Below are 22,148 nucleotides of genomic sequence, written 5' to 3'. Positions count from 1 at the left end.
TGGGGATTTGTTGAAAGAGTATCTCACTCTGATTTCTGCAAGAAAATGGACCTTCCAAGCTGGAAAACTAATAAGACTGATAATAAGATGGATTTATTGATTCTTATTTGTTAAAAAGCAGAAATAATGACATTTATTTCTCTGTGTTGAGATTTTTTTGGATTTTATTTCTAAGGGAACATAAGTAGTAATAACAACAAACACAGAGAAAGTTGTGGTCTCTGAGAAAAGCATCCCCAACCATCCGAAAAAACAGGGAATTTCTTGATTTGTGCTTCTGTTGGGATAGACAAGGGTTGCATCATCCTGTGTAACAGAATGTATCTAAATGCAGACAGGGCCAGTAAACCCCCACATTTCTGCCAACAGAGTTTCTGCTAAAATATCTTTATGGCAAGGAAGAATTCCATTTCATTCCTCAAGTCCCAGAACAAATTGAGGGGTTGGTCTCGAGCAGAGAGATGGGGAAATGACCTCAGAGTGTCTCAAGAGGCTTGGCAGAGGAGAGTCAAGAGGATGCAGGAGAAAAGCAGCAGCCCTTGAGCAGGACCAAGGGCAACCTCCTCTGCTGCTGTTTTGCCTTGCAAGCTGTAGGGCTGAAGGGGGAAGTCTCAGCATAAAAAACCCAGCAATTTTCACTTTCAGCTCATGCCCTTGATGATTTTGTGGCGTCTGCCTTTGTGGGGTCTGCTGTAGCTGCCTCTGCATTCATACCAGACGTCTCTTCAAGCTTTTGGCAGAAGCTTCTGGTACATGTAAATCTCCTTTGTACCTACACTTTGGCAAAGTGTCATTGGTGAGGAGCATGACCCAAGCCTTGCTCCAAAAAAGTGGCAGTGGTGTGACCAGGGTCTCACTGCTGGGGGACAGAAGCTTCTACACAGAGATAAGAGATAACTGGGGGCTGATTTCTAGATAATCAAGCAGTGGATCAGTCTGCATCAGAGTTTATCACAATCTGATTGGCCACAGCAAGGTAGGGTTATGAGGGAAATCTTTTGCTACTCTTGCCTAATTGTCAGTAAAATCATCTGCATGCCTGTGCCCTTCCAGAGCTGAAGACACCCTTCACATTGTGTGCCAACAAGACTAATTTTATTAACACCTTTTTGTGCAAAAGCAGCTTCTTTCATTTAAAGTTGTCAGACCCGAAGGTCATGGAGGGCGGTAGAAAAGCTTAGAAGGTCTCACAGCTCCTCTTGCAGAGGTGAGGCTCCCAAAGAGCTGAGCACCAGGTTTTCAGATGTTAGCTATGGGATGTAAAGCACAACTGGGTTAGCAAAGAGCCAAATCGACCACCTTAATTGAAATTTAGGCCAGTGCTGAGAATCTGTAGGGCAGTTCTGCTCTAAGTGACCATTAAATTTCTATTTCACATCTCTGAAGGGGATGGGAAAACAAATTCCTGTCCGCTCCTTGGAGTGCTTAGTGTCCCCACCTTCCTGCTACTCCATCATTGCCCACTGCATTTTAATTACTTGACAAGGAAGAACATTGGCATGTGCAAGATTTAGCTGGAGTGCCACACCAGGAGCAGATTTGTGAGGAGATGCAGGGGCTTTGGGCCTTTCCTAAGCAGCCTCAGTCTGTCCTGGGGATGCTGGTGGGGCTGGATTTGTCCTCACATGCTCTTATTGGCAGTCCACCAATCTCATCGGGTCACGGTGCCACTGCCCTGAGGCTCACCAGTCTCGTCAGCCCTGGGCACAGGAGAGTTTGCCACGCTGGAAAAGTTCCCTTGCCAGCACAATTGACTAAAACAACTGGATTTGCTACAAGAGCAGCCAGCCTTGCCAATGCTATGCCCAGCAGATGCTGTTTGAGGTAGCTGAGAAATAAAGTGATGGAAAATGAAGCTAAATAATCTCTTTAACATAAGAAGAATGAGCCAGGCAACATTTGAGTGAAGCATCTCCTTCCATCTTCTGGGACATGTTGGACACCACAGTGGGCAGTGGGTGAAGACAAGTGAGGAAGAGGAAAAGGAAGAGTGGGGCAGGAAGGCTCCAAAGGAGAGAGTCTGCCCCATTTTCTGGTTCCTTGGTGTACATCACATCCAAATCCTGGATGAGAGAGAAGTAAGCCCTGAAGGCCACTTCAAAACCTGCAAGAACAAAGACTGGACAGCACACGAGCAAGGCAAGGGAAGCACTAAAGGAGCAGAGGGGACAAAAAGGCACTGATTAATTAAAATTAAAAAAAAAAAAAAAAAAGAATAAAGGAAGACTTGAAACCTGGCAGTTTTTTGGCTGACTGTTCAGCACGTGGTGATACCAGGTATGGTTCTTGCTCGCTGATGGATGCAGAGAAGAGGTTGTGATCTGGTCAGGATCAGACTGGGCTTGCAGAGAGGAGAGAAATTCAGGGAGCCTGACTCACCCCTGGTTCCTGCTTTGCACAGCCTGTTCCAGCCTCTGCAGAGGAGCTGCAAGAACTGCCAGTTCACGTGGTTGTGTAATACACCAGAGGAGGCTGAGTTCATCCCAGCAGCTGCCTGCAGTGGCAGCGAGGGCTTGCCTGCCATAAGGGAAGGGCAAAGCAGGAAAAGTAACCCCCAGGGGAGGGGAAAAAAGTAGAAGTCAAAATGGTAGTGGTGGGGTCACTTCTTTACGCTTTATGTGACAGCTGCAAGGGTGAGTGGAGAGAGCTGGACATGGGAGCACTCCTCGTGCCCTGTAAAAGCATCTCCCATCCTCTAAACAGGATAATAAGAGCAAGCAAGTGCACTCTAATTAGAAACAGTATTAACTATTACTTGCCATACATTTTTTTGCCCAAAAAGACTGAAATTCTTTGCATTTTGGATAGAAACTCCTCGACAGGGAACCCATGTTTTTCATTTTCAGAGCTAATGCAGAAATTCTGCTATTTCAGTTAGCAGAAGAAGAAGTTCCCACTCATCCTGGATGCTGTTTGAGGGGATTCTTCTTGGAGATGCAGAGGGTGAAAAATACTGTGTCTAGGCTGCCAGCTTAGTGCCAAGCTGCTGTCTGATGCAGTGAAAAGATAAATTGTGTCTTCTTCAGCTCTTAATACCTGGAATAGCCAGCAGGCCCTGGCAGACCGAGCTGCCATGAAGGGGTCAGCGAGACGTAATGAAACATCCATGAGGGGAGAAGCATCCTGGCATTTCACATGCATTTGCAGAGGTTTGCAGGGCAGCCAGCCCTTCCATATCTCCCGTTCCGTTGGCTGTTTATAAATTATTCCCTAAGTTTTAGCACACACGCGTATTCATTTTTAATGCTTAAATACACATTAAGAATAATTTTCACTAAAGGATGATCCCTAATTCCGTCAGGAGAAAAGCTGAGGAGATGATACATGCAAATTTGAGCAGGGGGTTGGTACCATTAATCGCTGCCTTGTCTTCCTGGAGGGAACTTGCCAGTCCTGGGTCTGTCAGAGCTTGCAGCCTGGATGGGAGCCTGAAGGCCTTGGATGAAACCCTACCTGCATGCCAGAGGTCCTTAACTCCCCAAACCTGCCGCTCCCACACCCAAAGGAAAGCGCTCGAGCTCTCCTGCTTTCCCACAAAGACTAAATCTTTCAATTGCCTCCCACACAAACCAAGGGAAAGGAATAGAGCAAAATGCATTTTAATGAGCATTTGAATAATCATCGGGATGAGTACTTTTCACTGACATAGCACCTTTTGTTCGAGTGATTTATAAACATCCATTAAGCCTGACAACTTCCCTGAAGGGCAATTATTATTTTTTTTATTTTTTTTTTTAGATTTATTATTATTATTATTATTATTATTTCTCGGGAAGTGGAGGGCTGAGCTTTGCTGGAGGACGGAGCAGGAAGCTGGAAATGGGAACCCCGCGTGCGGGATTTCCTCTCCCCCCTCCTCCACAGGGTTTCCTCCCGGATCGCCGAGCGAGATCTCGATGACCAGATGCTGGCAGATAACAGAGCTCCAATATTGCTTCCTCTCTGCAGACTGCACGCTGGCTCGGTTCAAAGGCCAGATCCCATTCCACCACCAGCCCGTGGCGGGGATCCCGTCGCACATCGGCAGCAGGGAGGCCAAGCTGCGAGAGTTTGGAAAACAAAGCTGAAAACTCGTGCAGCCACACACAGTTGCAGAGCACGGTGTTATTTAGAGCATTTTCTTCTGTTTGGGAAAACCTGGAAAGCTTTAAATGAGGTTATTTCTAAAGGGCACATCCAAGGTGCTTTACCCAAAGCCACTGGCGAGTCATTTCCCTACCAGACTGCGTGCATGTTCCTGGGTGCAGTGACGATATTTCTTCTCTGACATCGCCAGTTAAAAGGATTTATTTTCAGTAAAATAGAGTACTGCAGTTGTGTGATGGGCAAAAAAAAGGTACTCTATAATTAAAAGTGGGATTAGACAGAAAAATGAGATGTTAGGCAGATAATTAGGGAACTATTATAATTAGAATGTGCTTTTAAATCCCCTAGTAGCTTCTATTATGAAAGGGATGTCCTCTGATTAACTAATATTTCCTTTAAGTAGATATTTTTCCTCTTCCTTTTGGACAGGAAAGCTTGAATTGAATGACTTCACCTTAAAAAATCACAGTTTACTGAGGCCCAAGTTTTCCTTGTAGCGAGCCAGTTTTTCTCAGGAAAAAAGACCAACACTGGGCTTGAGAGTGGCAGAGAAGATTTTACTAGTCAGCTTATTAAATTGCTTCTCTCCTCTATTAAATACAATCTTATTTATAGACAGTATTTAGTATTCTTTGTATTGAGCCTTTAAGGGAAATTATTGCTGTTAGAGCCGTGATAGCCTTAGATTAAATTTTTATTCATGCAGGTTTCATACAAGCGGAACTGCTGCATATTTCTATGCGAAGTGGAAAGGTTTTTTTTGGTTTTGAAAGGATGGGGAGCTTCAGTGAGAGCTGCCTGCCAGCTGCTGTTGATGAGCACAAACCAACAAGGCTCTCGGAAGCTGCTTGTCTGTCCCTGGCTCTCCAGCAGGGAGTAGGGATGGACAGAGGTCGGTGCCACCCCTTACAGCCCCACAAATCAAGTCAGTGCATTTGAGAGTGAGTTAAAACTGGAGGAAAGGAGAGGCTAAGCTGCTCTGTTCCTCTCACCTGAGCCTTTTCAGGTGTTGGATGGCAGGGAACTTCTGTGAGAAAGCATCATATTGCAAGCAGGGGAAAGTGGAAAAGGAAAATAACTTGCTCGATGTCCAGTTTCCCTCCCTTCTTCTTCTTTTTTTTTTTTTTCTTTTTTTTAAGTCTAAAATTTGAGGAATTGAGAGAGAATTGAGTGCAAAAGTTCATTTTGATTGCAAAGGCCAAATGTTGCCTCTTATTTGTAAAAGGAGGCGGGGAAGGCAGAGGAAGGGACAGCCAAATGTCCAGGCCCAGCACTGAGGCATATTTCTGTATTGCCGTGTTTGGACAAACAAGACTCCTGTTCTTTCACCTAAAAACCATAAAAGCAGATGGAAAATTGCTTTATTCAGGGTCAAGAACCTTGGCATCCGTCTGCAGATATAAAGATAACTTACTTAAAAAGCCATTTGTGGTACGTCTGATTCCAGTTTACTGGACATAATGTTGAGAGAAAAGCTCAGGAAAAAAAATTGTTTGAAATTGCCAAATGGTCAGGGAAAGGATGAAACTAACCCCAAATATAGTGCAGGGGTCCTGGAGAAAGCAGCCTGGGGAAGATGCACCCTGCCTCAGGTTAGAGACCCCCAAGCCTGACAAGGGCATTGCTGCATGAGCAGCAAAGAAGGCTGCAGTAGTTATTTCCAGAGTGGTGGGTGGAAAGGGTGTCCCAGCCCAGCTTCTGGGAGGGGACAAGCATCTCTTCAGGGTGCCTGAAGGAGCCATGCACGTGGAGGTCACCTCTGAAGGCCCAGAGCTCCTCAGAGCCCCAGGGCTGCAGGGACAGGCTCTCACCAACCTGCTCAGGAAGCAGGGAAAAGCAGGTGAGGGGAGAGGCTGAAAAAACATCACTGACACCCAGTGAGACTGCTGGGGCAAGGGTCCCTCCAAAGATGGGGAACCCTCAGAGGCAGAGACAGCCTGGCTCCAAGCATGCACCAGTTGTGTGGAGAAGCAGCAGCTCTGCAGCCTGGCAGGGCACTGTGTGATGGTTTTTGGCCTTTCTCCGTGGATCTGACTGGTACCAGCCCCTTGCTGGGGTCAAAGGGACTGGACAGTACTGGTCTTGCAGCAAAGCCTCCTGCCTTAGTGCTGAAGGAGGGGGCCACATCAACAAAACCATCCAGGACCGTGCTGCTGGGTATTCCTGGAGACTGTGCAGGCTCTGGAAGGAGGAATACCAAGCTAAACTGAAGAGATGCTGATGCCAGGGTGGGCTGGGGTCATCTGATGTCTCCTGACTTCCCAAGATGAACACTGACATCCCAGTCACGAGAGAGACACCCAGACTAAAGGGAGGGAAGGGGCTTTTGTCCTTCCACTGTGCCTCCTGCCCTATATTTGCAGGATGGAGGTCACAGAGGAACATGAACTGGTTTTCCTTAATCCTCTGAAGAATATCTGGGCTCCTCACTCCTGCAGAAAAAGGCCATTTGGTCTAATGATACCTGCCAGCTCCGCAGTGCCCTCAGCTGAGATGCTGAAGCATTTTAGGTCTCTCAGTTCATCCTTTCAGCAAATAGCCAAGCCTCTGCACAGCAAAGTGCTCGTGTTAACAGTACAGCACAATGGGGAAAATACAGTATAGAAAAATATGATGGGTTTATGTCTTTTATGGCTTATACTGCAAACACATAAAAACAATTAGGGTTCGGAGAATATTTTTTAAAAGCAGAGAGAATGATTGGCAAGGCAGAGAAAATAAATATTATACCCTTGAGAGGGTTAGGGACGTATTATTTTTCCAATTTTCCAGAAGAGAAATGCCAGATCAAAATTACTTTCCCAAGATCACACAGGGTGATCCTGCCACCTTTTCTATTGAGTAGCTCTTCCTCAAGGGCTGGTCTGTCTTTGTGCCCAAAGACCTCCTTTAAAGGCTGCTCTACCCAGTGGTGTAAATTTACACTGTATTAGCTACTCTATATTTATTCCCCACATAAATATCTCTTCAAAGTGAGCTGCCTCACCCAAAGGCACTTTCAGAAGTGTAAGGCCAGCGATAATGCTGCTAAAAGAATTAACACTGTCCCACATAATTAGTGGTAATTAGTACTGGTTAGGACAGGAGTTAATGCACACTAGTGGACATAAATTCTGCCTTTGTGTCCCTGTGCTGACATAAAACCAGCCTGGGAATAAGATCCCACTGGGTGAGAAAGTGAATGGACTAGGCTGATTATCTGATGCCTCACGATGCTGAAGCTCAAACTCTCTTTAGTCCAGACCTTTCTTCCTGTCATGAAAGCTTGCACCTTCTTTTTTGGCAAGAGAACTCTTCTACCAGTGATCCCAGAGGTATTTGATAACCCATCACTTCTCTTGGGGGAAAAAAGAAGACCTGAATATTAAAACCTGTGTCAATACAGCCAAATACCTCCAGGGATTGTTTCATAGCTTCCCCCTCTGGGGTTAACTCTTTATGGCAACAACACTAAATTACTCAAAAAAAGACAGTATCAAAATTAATTCAGGTTATCTCCTCCTGCAGGTGAGAAGCTGGTGGGGTGATGGATGGCTTTGCACGGGGAGGAGGATGGTGGCATGGGTACAAGTGCCAGTGCACACCTGGCATGCAGGTGGACTCAGGGTGCCATGGCAAACCTCTTGGGAAATGGTTGGGAAGTGAAGAGCTGAGCACACAGAGAAGGCACTTCCCCAGTGCTTCAAGTGTATTTCATTTCAAACTGTTTTCCACGGCTTGTCTGAGGTTGGAACAGTCCTCCTTGTGGGAGGACTTGAAGTTTTAAAGAAAACACAAAGTCAGCTGGCTGCAAAAGCTCTCCTCCTTCTTTCCTTCCTTCCTTCCTTTGAAGATGATTTGACATAGCCATCAATAGTTATAAGTACTTGAAAGGGAAAAACTTAGCAAAGTGAAGCTAATCTTTTGGGCTGAAACCCCTTATTTTTTACACTGGACAACTGCTGTGCTTACTGGGTTCAGGAAAATAACTCCACAAACACCTGCAGAGTCTCAGGATATAATCACAAAGAAAAATGAACTTTTCTAACATGAAGAGTGCCCACTTTGGCTCCTTGGAACAGCCATTGAGAACTGGTTTTCATTGGGGGCTGGAGGATGTGCAGGCTGAATTGCCGTGGGTGCTGAGGCTGAGTCTGATTTCCAGCATCTCTGAGATCCATCTGCTTCTGCTGTCTTCACCCAGACCTGCTGGGGCTAAACACCATTCCTAATCAGGGCCCAGCTGGAAAAAAGCCTTTTCCAATCATAAAAAATGATTTGAAATATAATTTTAGGTTCCCTTTCTAAAATACAGAGATAAACTACTGTATGGACACTTACTTTGATTTAACTTGATCTTAACATCAGTTTTGTTGATGAGGGATTAATTTGAGCTAAACAAACAGAAGGTGAAATATAATTTAAAGGTTTGGGGTTTTTTTCTAATTCTGGGTTCACCTTAGTTAAGAATTCAGCTGAAGTTAAAACTGGCATAGTTTTATGTCTGCTGGTTTTGTCCAGAAGCCTGTGGCTCTGTTTGTGCCGGCTCGTTGGGCGCTTGTAAATGGATTTCATTTTGATCAAAGAGGCAGTGTGATCCTCAGCCCCCTGGAGAGGGACCCCTGAGGTGACATCAGCCAGGGGAAGAGTCACCAATGGCAGCAAATGTGCCACAGGAGAACTTCAAAGCAGGATCCACAGGCAGCCTTGGCTGGGAGCAGGGAACAGATCCAAGGGAAAACATGAGGCAGGCTGGCTTGGCACCCTAAACAAAATCTATATTAAGAGACAGGCAGGTAAGGAGAACTTTATGAGAAGCACTGGAAAGTGGAAAGAGGGAATGGAATAAACTACACGGCCAGAGCAGCCAGTGATGGAGTGTCTTAGTAGGTCTCTTACTTGAAACACTGGGGTTTTTAACACATTTATGAGGTAAAGTTCCTCTGAGAGCTCATGGTTGGTTGTGTTACTCTTGGTGTGTGTTTGGAGGAACACACAAACCCATTGGGCAGTGAAAAAAGCAATCAGTGGAGGTGAAAACCCTTTGTAGGACATAGCACAGCACCAGGCAGACCAAAAGACCAAGCAAGTGTGTCGAGCCACATTTTATATTCTTGATGCCAACACTGGCCACTTTTGGAGAGTGTTATGTGGAACACAGCTCTGGGGGGAGTCACCTGGGTCAAGAATGCAAGAGATTCTCTTGAGTGGTCCCTCAGGGAGGAGCCTGGCCCTGCATCCCAAAGGCCAGGAGAGAAATGAGGTGGTTACCTACCTCCTGATCCAGCAGGGACCATGAAGGGGACGTAAGGACATCTCGTGAAGTGCTGCTGATGGATCTCAGCCTACATGAGGCCAGAAAGGAAATAATTGGGATAATTGCAGCTCTTCTGAAAAAAAAAAAAAAAAGAAGAGAACTGCAAATACCTGCAACTGCTGTAAAAGCCTCTAGTGTGGAGACACTCAGAAAGAGAAAGCATGTTGCTCACAAATTTGTCATACCAGTAGAGAGGAGGAGGAGGAGGTGGAGGTGGCTTTGCCAGGTATGGAAACCCAGGGCAGAAAGCCACCAGTCCTTCAAGGCAGAGCAGATTTTGAACTGTGTGGGGAAGTCAGAGAGTGGAGCTTTCCCCTGAGTTACAGACCAAACATGTGCTTCTAATAGAGAAACTAAAGCAGAAGCTAGAGTTACTGCAAGGCTGAGCGTACTAATGAATCAAATTGTCTCTACACGACTTCAAAGGCTTTGGGAAGAAGCAAGAATAACTAGAAATGTAACACTAATGGTAAGGACAATGTGGCTGGCACTGGTTAAACCCAGCAAGGGTCTCTTCATCAGATTCTGTATGGAAAAGAATGGGGAAAAAAGTGGATATCTGGTGGTGCTGCACAGCAGAGAAGAGGCAGCAGCTGTGCCTCAAGTTGGGTGACAATGAATGCAAGGCAGAATGGGCTTGGTACAGAAATTAGGTGAGCAGTACAGTAATAAAATTTGAAGGGGATCCAAGTAAGAGGCATTTCAAATAGCAGCAAGGACAGGAAAATAACAGAAAGGGTTACAACCGATCAGCAATGTAGAAAGCTATAATAAACTTCAACTTGGAAACATAAAAGGAAAAACATGATCTTGGATGATACTGGAAAAATAATTTAAAGCAAGATATTCTGTGTTGGGGGGGGAGAGATCTGGGTAAGGTCCAGAGTTTCTGTTTATGAGTTAATGAAGAGAGGGGTGGGAACAGCTTGTCTTCCAGCAGAGGCTCAAGAGGCAAAGCATCCTGCCCTTGCCTCTTGCACCATCAGGGCTTTTTTTGGTTGAGGCCCTCGAAAACTTTCTGTGTTTCAAGTGCTCTGTCATGGAATGAGGATTTCCTGTCGAGCACACGTGCTCATAAGATGTTCAGCTGCTACGGTGGCACCCTCTAAGCCACGAGCTGTCACACGTTGTTTGGGTGAGCAGTCCTGTCTCAGGGGATGCGCTGGAGGAAGATCAGACTGAAGGAAGGGGATGTTAGAAATGGAGAGGGGGGCTGAAGGGATGGATGGCTCGGTGCATCTGCGCGGTGTCTCGTAAACTTGACTCTGTTCTGATCAAGTTTGCATCTGCAGAGTCATAAAAGTGGTGTTTTGAGGCAAGAGGAGGGGTGAGGCACAGGATTCGGTGCCTGCAAAATCTGTGAGGAGCTGCTTGGGTGGGTAGAGCCTTGTGACATGCTTTAATTATTGCCACCACAGTGGGATTCGGTGCTGCTTTGGTCATGTCTCCATGTGCTGGGATGCATATCTGCCTTCAGATACAACCCTTCTCAAAATGTGCCTTAGGAGCGTGATCCCAGGGACCTGCAGTAAGAGCTGGCTGGTAGGCACCTCCTGAAGTGGGACCTGATGTTCACATTCACTGAAGGTGGTTTATACCTCTTGCAGAAATCAGGTGCCAAACTTGCAGCGGGCTGTGGTCACTGTTGTGTTGAGAGAAGAGATGAAATAGCTTTAGAAATCTGAACTGAAATGCTGAATGTGGGATAGTCCTCCTGAAAGCCCTGTTAGCTAAGAGACAGTACTCAATTGATCTAAATTCTGCTAAATGCAAGGAAAGATCATTGCAGGAGAGCTGAGTTGATGATTCTGCGAGATGGTTCTTTGGTTCCATGTGAAAAGTACTTCCTTTTCAGTCTGGATGTCCATCTGGTTTCAAGTCTTCTTCCCACAACTAAGTTGAGGATAAGAGCAGGAAAACTTCTTTTTTCCAAGAGTAATTACAGCTTTTCAAGCAAAGCTAGCATCCTCAAGGTAAAAATAGTGCCCTAGTGGGGTAAGCTGGAAGCAAACATGCTCTAGATAACCCTTGGTGGATTATTCTGACTGCAGCTTCGTCTTGACAGCTGCAGATCCCAGCAGACCTTTTATGTGAACCCTTTAACCAAGCCACGGACAGCGAGCTGTTGCCACCCTGTCCCTGTGAAGGATGCTTGGAATCCCACTGGAGTCTCAAAGCAGCGCCTGGCCCGGTCCCTGTGCATCTCTGTCCCCTCCCTGCAGACCTGCCAGGCCGGTTCAGGGGCCAAGCCAGCGTGGAGGGGCTGCAGGGCTGTGGAGGAGGAGATGCTGCTGCTGCTGCTGCTGCTGCCTTGTGGGAGGCCCAGGGCTCGGGAGGCAGCTCCTGGGTCTGGGGCCCCTCCGAGGGGGTGCTTGCTCTGCCTGGAGGAAAGTGCAGCTTTCACTGCCTCCCCTCCTTCTCTCCTTCACTTTATTTCCCCCCTTCCCTGGCTGCCTCTCACAGCTGCTGCCCTGGGGACCCAGCCTTGGTGAGGAGAGGCTGCCTGCCCTGCAGGCTCGGGGGCGAGGGCAGCTGCCTGTGCGGGGTGGAGAGGGGCGGCGGTGGGATGAGCACACCCGTTCTTAGGGCTCCCTGCTTTGGGGTTGACACGGCTCGTGGGGCACTGCTGCGAGTGGGGAGGTGTGGGGGAAAGGGGAGCGAGTTCCCCTGCTCTAAGGGAGGCGTTAAAAATGGTGAACGAGGAGGGTTTTCCCTGAGTTGCCCTTGGAGCAGTCCTTCATTGTGCGTGCACACACACGTACCCATGGAGGCTTTTCTCACAGCTGGCCAAAAATTGTCCAGGGGAGCTCCGAGAGACATGCGTGTCCATGCACCCACCTCTCAGACCCCAGAGTGAGTGACAGCTACTCATCCTGCTGCTGCAGCTCCTGTGCACCAAATCGGAGCCAAACTGCCCAGAGTTGAGCCACTCGTGCCCAAACAAAACGCTACAAAACGAAGGAGCAAGAGCAACTGGGAGCTCTTCTGCAGCTCCCCCCACTCCCGCAATTTTTTTTCTTTTTTTTCTTTCTTGCCGAGAGAATTGTTTGCGGGTGGAAGAGAGGGATGTTTAAATAGCTCCGCAGATCCATTTAGTAAAGTCAATATGCAATTATGCAAAAGCCTGTGATAATACAGCCCCTGATGCAGATAGCAGCGGTCGGAGCTGTCCTGGGGGAGCAGGGAACTCTCGGGACAGGGGCTTGCAGGGACCCTGACACTCTCCCCTGCCCCCCCAGGCACAGATCGGTGCCCGGAGCCGTCGGGCTGGCGGGGCTGGGGATCCCCGGGACGCCCCGAGCCCCGTCCCGCACCGCACTCCCGGGCTTCCCTTCTTATTTTCCTTTGTTTTCCTAATCTATAAAGCGTCATTGATTGGCACCCGTGTTTTTTCCCTGGATGGAATGGTTTGCGAGAAGCGCCCCCGGAGAGTTCCGAGCCTGCAGGGAGCCGCGGGCTCCCTCTCGTCCCGCTCCGGGCTGGACAGCCCCGGATCCCCGCTCCGATGGATGCCCGAAGTCACGCCGAAATAATGTGTAAATGGGCTCGTTAGCCCGGCTGCAGGCGGACCTGGGTCACAGGAATGGAGCGATAGTGAACATTAGTTTGGAGGGAAACATCAAATCGAAAAGCTCTGACAAAACTCCTAGCTCAGCCGAGGTACTGTCCGGCACCAATATTCAATTCTATGTCGCTTCAATTTGAGGTTTTATTTGCTTACTTGCTAATTTGCTTCTTGTACAGTGTTGCAAGTATTTTCAGTGTCATTTGAAAGGGTAAAATACTTCGTTCAACTTTTTAGAAGAGTGGCCTTCGACTTCTTGCACCACGGACACTCAATCATTTAATTTCTGCTTTATGTACACTGAGGAAAGTATCCGCAATACCTTCTTGATAAAAACAAAATAAAACAAAAACAAAAAGATCAGGCAGGTTTTTGTTTCCTTCAAAGACAGCAATCTTACCCGCAGAGACGAACCGGGAGCTGAATTTAGCCCAGCAGAAGTGGGGAAAGTCTCCAGAATAAAAGAAAAAGTATCGAATATTTTAGGCTAATGTCACCCTCTGTTGAACTCTGGCAAGTGGCTCTGAAGGCAAAGAGCTGTAGGAGCTGGCGTGCCACAAGTGGCAGGAGGCTTTGCTTATACCTTCATTTAACCTGTTAAAAGAAATCCCCACTATTGTTCGGCTGCGTGGGTGTCCCCGTCTTTTTAGGCTACGTGCGGGCACATGTGTGGACTGAGAGCAGGCGCTTGGAGGTCTTTGCTTTAAAACATTCCTTGGAGTTCGCGTAGACCACGAGATCTTTATCTGCGTGTCCAGTCGGCTGCTGGCACTGTCTGTAAATACGACAAAAGACGTCGCATTTCACAGCCCTTCTGCGCCTCTCGCCTCGTAAAAGTCAAGGGTTTATGTTAGAAGTTTGGGTTTTTTTAAAACAAAACAAAAAACTTCTTTCCCCCCTCTTTTTTTTTTTTTTTTTTTTTTTTTTTAATCTCTTTTTGCGCTTTGTATTTTTGAGGAGAGCATTCCAGGCGCCACGGGAGCGGAGAACAGGCGGGCAGGGAGGGGAGAGAAGGGAATTACCCAGCTCGGCTGCATCTGCCTGGGAGCACCCGCGGCTCGGGCACGGGCAAAAGGTTGGGGAACTTAAACCAGCAGCGTCATTGCTTCCCCTAAACCGAGACTAACGCTGGGCCGGCGTAAACTCCCCTCCTGCTGCTCCTCCAAGGACTGGCATCAAAGTGATCGCCTCCGCTGCCCTCCGACAGCATCATCGGGATGGGAGCTGCCCGGACTGGGATCTTGGGATCTCCCTCTGCCCACAGGTTGCAGCCGGCTGCTGGCGGGGGAGAAGTTTTTTCAACCATCCGCAAATATTTTCCCCTTCTTTTCTAAAAAAAAAAAAAAAAAAAAAAAAAAAAAAAAAAAAAAAAAAAAAAAAAAAAAATTAAAAAAATCCTTTTTTCCGACGTATTTAGCTGATGTCCAACTGCCTCGCACGGGTAAACTCAAACCATCTTTACTATATCATTCCTCCACGGTCTGCAGTCAGTAAAATACTAAACACTTAAAAGTGGAGTTTTTATACAATTGTACGTGTGTAGCCTAAGGAAAAAATAAGTGTCTCTACGACTTTTCTGTCTCGGGTCGCTATTCTTCTACTGAGCAACGGGGCGTCTCCGACCCCTCCAAATTGCCGAAAACTGAACTTTCCTCTCGCAGAAAATTTGGAAGCTTTTCTGGCTGTAGTTTTCCCGTCTCCCAGTAGACGGCACAACAGCTCAATCCTTGGGATGCAGAGCAGCCCAGCGGCTTCTCTTTTTTTTTCCTTTTCTTTTTTTTTTTTAATTAAGCAGACACCGCTCTATCCAGCAATTTCTTTTATTGTTATCATTATTTAATTCAACGAGAAGCATAGGAATATCGACAGGAAACGAAGAGGGTTTGGCACAGGCAGGGAGTACAGAAGCGCCGGGGGGAGAACGGGCTCCAGGCAGGGATCGTCGCGAACCCCGGCGCGGAGCAGCGTTTCCGAATTAACCCAAATGAACTCGTAGAACCTAAATCGTGTCAGGAAAAGACCCTCGGCAACCCCTGTTGCCGGCTCAGGGGAGTTAGTCTAGGGATTTCAGGGTGATTTTTTTTTTCTATTTGTAATGTGCAATAGGAAGGGCAAGGCTCAGGTCGGCTCTGCGCTGCCTTGCCCGGGCTACCCCGAGGTGCCACCGCGGGGAAAACCCGGCAGCCGTCGCAACTTCTGCCCCTGAAAGACTCCTTTTGTGTGCGGGTGCCTTCACTCCCGTCGCCGGCACCGCTGTCACCGTTGAAGTCTCCAAAATCCCGGCCAGTCGCTCATTTCCCAGTCAATTTTATTTAAGAGGGGGGAGAAAAAAAATGACAGCGCTGTTTAGAAACTTTTAAGACGGGCGTGAATTTTATTAGCAAATATTTTCTGAAGCCCTCCGTTTAATGAATCGCACCCCTTCGTAACTTGTGCGAGCGTCGGGGCCGGCCTGGGGGGAGCGGGCAGCCCCCGGTGCCGGCTCCGGGGCTCGGCGGCGCGCAGGGCCCGGGCTGTGCCGGCGGTGGGCGCACGGCGGCCCCGGCTGACCTCGGCCTGACTCCGCGGACGGACCCGCCGCTCTTTTGTTTTCTGCATGGGGAGCCGCTGAACAATCCCCCTCCCCGAGTGCTGGCGCTGCGCTTCATCTGCGCGCTTTATTAAACCCCTCGCACTTCAACTCATTTTATCGTCAGCCGCACCCCACCCCCAGCCCGATCTGACCCTTAACAGGCTCTAAACAAGTGCGGGTTTCCCCCTCAGCCCCGTCCCTCTCTCAGCCCTTCCATCAGGCTCTGACTTTTCGGGTATCTCCGCACGTATCGGTCCCCCCTCCCCATCCTTATCTGAAGCATTCCTGGATTATCTCCCGGCCGCCTTTCCTTCTGCGGTTTCTTGTTTGTTTCGCTCTTCTGCTCGTTCCTATTTCAGTTTTCAAATTTCGCTATTAATGGTGAAAGAGCACACTTGGATGCTAATTCTCCCCCCGTCCCTCGTCCCCCCCCCCCCCTTCCCAAATCCCTGCTAGGAAGGCGGCAGGGAAGCCAGCTAGAAACCATTTGATTGTTCCTAGGTATGACTAATTCTTTCCTTAAGCTGGGAAATTCAGCCTGATTAAAAGCCTCATTTATTATCCGATAAGCAAATGGACCCAGATTCCACCTTGTGGAGGAGGCTTCCTTGCTCCCCAGACGCCTTTTTTTTTTTTTCTTTCTTTTTTTTTCTCCTCAGCTCTGTGCATCCCTTCGCCAAAGGCCCAGCCGCGGTCTGGGGGGGCCGCGCAGCAGCGCGTAGAGGCGCGCAGCGCATCCGCACCCACCAGACCCCCTCGCTCTTGCCTTGTTGTTTTCCCCCCCATCCGCATTTTCCCCCCTCCCCTCACCCTTTCCACAGGGCGATGGACAAGCTTAAATAGGTTCCCGCGAAACAGCAAGTTTTTGGAGGAAAAAAAAATAAATAAAAACTCAACAAACCAATAAAAAAAAGCCAAAGAGAGCGGCTTTCCTAAAAAGGCAGCTGGGCGAGATGCTGCGCGGGTCCCGCTGCGGCGCAGCGCATCCGCCGCGGCAGGAGCTTACCGGGATAGCGCGGATTTGGCCGTTTACTTTTCCCCGTTTAACAGATGATTAATTGCTGTCCGGATTAGCCCTCTTTCTTTCTTTCCTTCTTTTTTTTACATTTTTTTTTCTTTTTCTTTTTTTTTTTTTTTTTCCTGGCCGGCCTCTCACGGGCGGAGAAGCGAGCCGAGCAGTTCCTCGCAGCGAGCCCTAAGAGTAATAACTGTTTGCTAATTGTAAAATCCTTATCCAGGATGAGGTTTGGGCAAACAATTTGTAGGGCTGTAATTACATTGTAAAAGTGTTTCGGGCTGAGTTGCGCTGAATTAAGCTCATAAAGGCCTGGTGGAGACGCTGAAAAAGGGTCTTTTGGTTTTGTTTTGGGGTTTGTTTTTTTTTTTTTTTTTTCCTTTTTTTTTTTTTTTTCTTTTTCCATGGTGGGAGGGGGGGAAGGAAAAGAGGATGGGAAGAGGAGGAAAGGCGTCCCTGGGAGCTGGGTCACAGCAGCCCCCTGCGAGGGAGCGCTGCGGTGGGGAATCGTTCCCGAGCGCTTTTCCCCGGGGAAATCACGGCAGAAATGAGCCCCACGCCAGCGGCTCGGGTGGGTGGGTGCGGGTCAGCGCATGAGAGCAGCTCTTACCTGAGAGGTCTGGATTTCTCTCGCCGGGATAAAAAAAAGCCGGTCCTAGCGGAAAGGGGGCGGGAGGGGGGGATCGGAGCGGGTTTCCCCGAAGTTTGGGACGTGGCGGCGGGCGCCGAGCCGCTCGCTGCCCGCCCTCCCTGCGGGTCCGGCAGCAGCGGAGCAGCGCCCGCTCTGCCCCGGGGGATTCACCGGAGGAGCCCCCCCGGCACTGCCCCGTTCCCCCCGCGGCTCAGCCGGGACCGCTGTACCGGGAGCTCTCCTCCTCCCGCCCCGCTGCCCGGGCCGAAGATGCGATAGCGCCGGGGCAGCTGTCCCGCAGGTACGGGAGGAAGGGGCACGGCGAGCTCTCCGCTCGCAGCCCGGCGGGCACCGGCGGGGCTGCGCGGAGGGATGGCTGTGCTTTTGAACGCAAGGGAGCGGACCCCCGGCCCGGCGGATGGAGGCACCGCCGGGGGGGATCGCCCCGCGCAGGACAGCGCGCCCGCGGAGCTGGGCGGAGGGGACGGGCGTAGGGACGGCAGTGAGGATGGGGACGGGCACGGGGAACGGGCACGGGGAAGGGGCCGGGGACGGGCACGGCGATGGGGGCGCGCCCCCCCCGGCGCGCCGGTCCGAGCCCCGCTTCCCGCCCGGACCAATGGGGGCGCGGCGCGGGGCGGCGCGGCGCTGATTGGTCGGCGGCGGCGCGGCGGCGGCGGCCGGGGGCCGGGTGAGCTCACTCGGCCGGCGGCCGCGGGGGGAGCCGCCGGGGAGGGGGGGGGGGCGCGCCCGGCGAGGCGGGCGGCGGAGCGAGGGGCGGGCGGCGGCGCGACCCCGGGGCGCTGCGCGGGGCGCTGCGCGGGGCGGCGGCGCCGCGAGACAAAGGCGACGGGAGCGCCCCCGCGGCCGCCCCGGGGTGGGGGGGGGTGCGGACGCGGCGTCCGCGGGCGCGGCGGAGGGGGTGCGCGGAGGGCAGGGCCGGGAGGGGGCGGTGTGTCCAAGGCGCGGCGCTGCGCGGGCGCGGGGCGGGCGGCGCGCCCCCCTGCGCCGGTGGCGGAGTTGCTGCCGCCCAGCGCATTGTGTAAGACGCGACCTGTTATGGCCACCACTACTTCCGGGTTCCCGCAGTCTGCTCCAGCCCGGCGCTGCGCTGCGCTCGGGCGGAGCGGCGGCGGCGGCGGCGGACGGACGCACGGACGGACGGACGGCAGCGCTCGGACCGCGGCGGCGGCGGCGGCGGCGGCGGCAGCGCCTCCCCTCCGCCTCCCCCCCCCCGCCCCCCGCCATCCCGCCCCGCTGCCCTTCCTCCCGCACCCGCCCCGCACGGCACCCGCGCCCGGCCCGCCTCCGCCAGCCTCGCCCGGCGGCCGCGCAGGGGCAGAGCGAGCCGGCGCCGGCGAGGAATTAGGAGCGATCCGAGGAGGAGCGAAAAAAAAAAGCCCCCCATCATCATCATCATCATCATAATAACCATAATAAAAGGAGAGCCGGCGCGTTAGCGAGCCTTTTTAATTTTTAATTTTTCCCCCTCCTTCTCCTCCTCCCTCGATTTTAAATTTTTTTTTTTTTGCTTTTTTCCTAAATTTTTTTTTTGCTTTTTTTTTTTTTTTTTTTTTGCTTTTTTTTTTGGGGTGAGCGCACTCGAAAATTCCCATTCGCGGTGTCCTGCGCGGTGGGAGCACACGCAGAGGATCATCATCAGTCATTCACCACCTTGACAACCTCGCCTGTGATTGACAGCCGGAGTGGCAAAAAGCCATGAGACTTGGTAGTTGGGTTTGAGGGGCACTTTAAAAAAAAAAAAAAAAAAAAAAAAAAAAAAAAAAAAAGAGAGAGAGGAAAAAAAACTGATTTGGGGAAAGGATATTTGCTTTCGCCCCGCTGCTGTCTTGGAAACGAGAGGGGGAGAGTAAGAGAGACAGGGAGAGAGGGAAGAAAGAAAGAAAAAAGAAGGAAGGAAGGAGGGAGAGTTGATTTTTTTTTTCCTTCTCATTTTTTTCTCCTTTTTTAATGCTGAGTTACCGTATCGCTTCGCTGAGATCCAGCAAGCCGAAGATTTTACTCGATTGCTTCCATTGCTGGAGACGCTAAGGGATTTTTGCCTTTTTTTGGGGGTGAGGGGGGGGGAACTTCGTGTTTCTTTCTTTTCACACTGGCCTTAAAGAGGATATATTAGAAGTTGAAGTAGGAAGGGAGCAAGCAGGCCGATGGCGCAAAGGGTACGTATGATTAAAAAAAAATGGATTTCAAATGTGAAATAATATTGAAACGTGGCTGACAGAGACGCTGCAAAAAAAGTTTCTCTTTTTTTTTTTTTTCTTTTCTTTTTTTTTTTCCCCCCCCTCCTTTTTGGAGCAGGGGCACAAAGCGGTGTCCTGCAGCGGGAGGATTTATCAGTTGTACTTGTAGGCTTAAAACCTGTGTATATTGCTATTTTCTTGATTCTTTTACTCCCCATCCCGGAGCTCTCAGGGAAGAGGCGAGCTTTCTATACATTAATGACATGCAGGCATGTAAGTGAGTACGTCCGAGCCTCTGTATTTGTTGGTTTTGTAGCTCTAGTCCTACCAATGTCTTTTTTAAAATCACCAGTGCTTGAAATATTTGAATGTGTGCATGTCTCTGAGCATTTTGCTGTGTTAGTGATGATATACCGCTTCACTTTCAGAAGATAAGTTCTGGCTGGGAGTAAGCACAACTTTTTTTTTTTTTCTTCTTTTACCTCCTTTTTTTTTTTTTTTTTTCCTCATCCCTCTTTTTTTAAATATGTATATTCTGTCCCAAAAGGTGCAGTGCAGTGGGCAACCCCCTCACTCTTATAGTAAGAAAGTGACTTTAATTTGAATTGGAGGTTAGCAGCATTCACTGCCATGTGTATTGTTGTTTCTATTCTGGGTGCGATTTTTTTTTCTTTCTTCTGTCCACCCCCTAAATTGAAGTTTTGAGAAGAAAAAAAAAAAATAATAATCAGCTGTAGTCGGGGTGAACGGGGATTTGGGGAAGGAGAAAAGCCCTGGAAAGACGTTTTCTTGCCTAATTTGCCTGCCGCCGTCCGAGAGCTGGTTGGGAAAGAAAGTTCCTCTGCTGACAACTTGCCTTTTACTCTTTCGGTCCAAGCAAGTGTCAGGGATCTTTAAAAGTGTTTATTCACACCTTCGCTTTTAATAGATGAAAAGTGGCCGTTTCCCCCGCTGCCTGGGAACCGCGGTAGCTTTCGGTCCTTAATCTTTAACAAAGAAAACCCTTAAAAAAAAAAAAAAAAAAGGCATTCCCAAAATCCCGAGAGCCCGGGCGAACGCTTCCAGCTTTTCGGCTTTAAAACTTGTATTCGCGTGGAATCGCTGGAAATCCGCGGATCGCTCCTTCTCTCCGTTTCTGGTTCCGTTTTGTTTTTGTTTACCGCTGCTGAAGTTTTCGCATCCTCGCTGGGGGCGAGGTACCTGACTTCTTATCAGCGGGGGGAAAAAAAAGAAAGTTTAGCGGAGGGAAATTCGGACTCCGCGCACCGCTTCCATTCGCGGGGCGGTGGAGGTGGAGGGGGGGGCCGGGAACTTTGGGGATCTGGGTGCGGGGTTTTTTTCACTTTTATGTTATTGTTATTGGTATTAATAGTGTTGTTGGTGTTGTTTCTCGGAGGGCTGCGGGCCGGAGCAGCTTTTCCCTCCGCAGCGCCGGCGCCGCGGAGCCCGGGCGCGCTCGGGGAGGGGATCGCGGCTCGTCCCCGGGGCGGGGGGGAACAAAGCAGCGGAGCTGCCGCCCCCGCCTCCCCCTGACGCCTCTCCGCTCTCTCTCTCCCTGTCTCTCTCTCTGTGTGCCCCGCAGTACGACGAGCTGCCCCACTACGGCGGCATGGAGGGGGTGGGCATCCCCACCACCATGTACGGGGACCCGCACGGCGCCCGCCCCATGCAGCCCGTGCACCACCTGAACCACGGGCCGCCGCTGCACTCGCACCAGTACCCGCACGCCGCGCACGCCAACGCCATGCCCCCCGCCATGGGCGCCTCCGTCAACGACGCCCTCAAGAGAGATAAAGATGCCATCTACGGGTAGGTGCCGCGCAGGGCTCCGCGCGGGGTGCGGGCCCGCGGGTCCCCTCTGTTTTGGTGGTGTTTTTGGGGAGGCGGAGGGGGGCAGAGGGTTGGGGTGTCTCCCCCCGGCGCGGGGAGCGGAGTGGGCTCCGGGGAAAAGCGGAGATCGCGGGAGGAGGAGGAGGAGGAGGAGAAGGAGGGAAATAATATTCCCAGGGCGCAACCTGCGCCGGGTGGGAAACGCCTGCACGGAGTTTTGGAGCTGGGAGAGAGTTTGGAGAGCTTCGCCCAACTTTCCACCTTGTTCGTCTTTCCTTGCGCTGAGAGAACTCGAGAGCTGCTTCTCTCAACTCTTTTTTTATTTTTTAAATTTTCTTTTAATTTTCTTTTTTTTTTAAACCTTTTGTCCGACAGCATTGGATGTTTCTCAGTGTGGCAACTCGTAAAGCAGTTTCTAGGCCGTTGCGATGGGAGCTGGCGGGGTTGTTATGTTGGGCAGAGATGCTTTTAAAATGTATCTGCCCAGCTGGAGTTTGAGGGGAAGTTTAGGAGCCTTTAAAAATCACTCTCAGGACAGTGAGGGGAAGGGGCAGGAAAATAAAATCCACGAAGTTCGGTTTCTTTATCGGTTCATCAGAAATCTGAAGGGTTGGTTAAAAGTCGGTGGTGGACGATACCCAGAAGGAAGAAAAAAAAAGTATGAAGCCCTGGGAGAGGAAAAAAAAAAGAAAAAAGAAAGAACTCCCTGTTATACATATACATATATATACGTATGTGTGTGTGTGCGCCCACGCTTATTTATTTATTTAAATTATTAAACGGGCCAGGGAAGCAGATGCACACGCTGCCTCTCTCCCGGGGAGGCTTTCCAAGCTGGGATTGCCCGGGAGCACCTGGTTCCCCCCGGGGGGCGGAGGGCTGGGCAGGCCATGGGGAGACAGCCAGCGCCTGCCAGGGGGTCGGAGCTCTCTTGGGTGGCTTTAAGGGCTTT

General features: G+C 50.2%; 1 protein-coding gene and 1 long non-coding RNA gene across 7 annotated transcripts in view; one reads left to right on the top strand and one right to left on the bottom strand.

The window, feature by feature from the left end:
* Positions 1–691: 691 nt before the first annotated feature.
* On the bottom strand, positions 692–17,284 carry LOC134547515 (uncharacterized). The gene is made up of 3 exons (XR_010079507.1): positions 17,145–17,284; positions 9,341–14,277; positions 692–4,040 (listed from the first exon to the last, which is right to left on the bottom strand). It is a non-coding gene; the product is annotated as an uncharacterized LOC134547515 (long non-coding RNA).
* A 45-nt stretch (positions 17,285–17,329) lies between these two features.
* MEIS1 (Meis homeobox 1) overlaps positions 17,330–22,148 on the top strand; it is a 108,110-nt gene continuing 103,291 nt past the window's right edge. The window contains exons 1-2 of one of the 6 annotated variants that reach the window (XM_063391567.1): positions 17,330–17,466; positions 20,949–21,175. In XM_063391567.1, coding sequence (XP_063247637.1) covers positions 20,976–21,175 — 200 coding nt within the window. In that variant the 5' untranslated portion in view covers positions 17,330–17,466; positions 20,949–20,975. Of the gene's footprint in view, positions 17,467–17,831; positions 17,857–18,776; positions 19,346–19,432; positions 19,640–20,948; positions 21,176–22,148 lie in introns of those variants that run through there. The other 5 variants (XM_063391568.1, XM_063391566.1, XM_063391570.1 and 2 more) reach the window with 5 other exon arrangements.

The sequence above is a fragment of the Prinia subflava genome, chromosome 2, assembly GCF_021018805.1.
Source record: "Prinia subflava isolate CZ2003 ecotype Zambia chromosome 2, Cam_Psub_1.2, whole genome shotgun sequence".
NCBI lineage: Eukaryota > Metazoa > Chordata > Aves > Passeriformes > Cisticolidae > Prinia > Prinia subflava.
The sequence above is the reverse complement of the archived record's forward strand: the minus strand, read 5'-3'. Positions and strand labels throughout refer to the sequence as shown.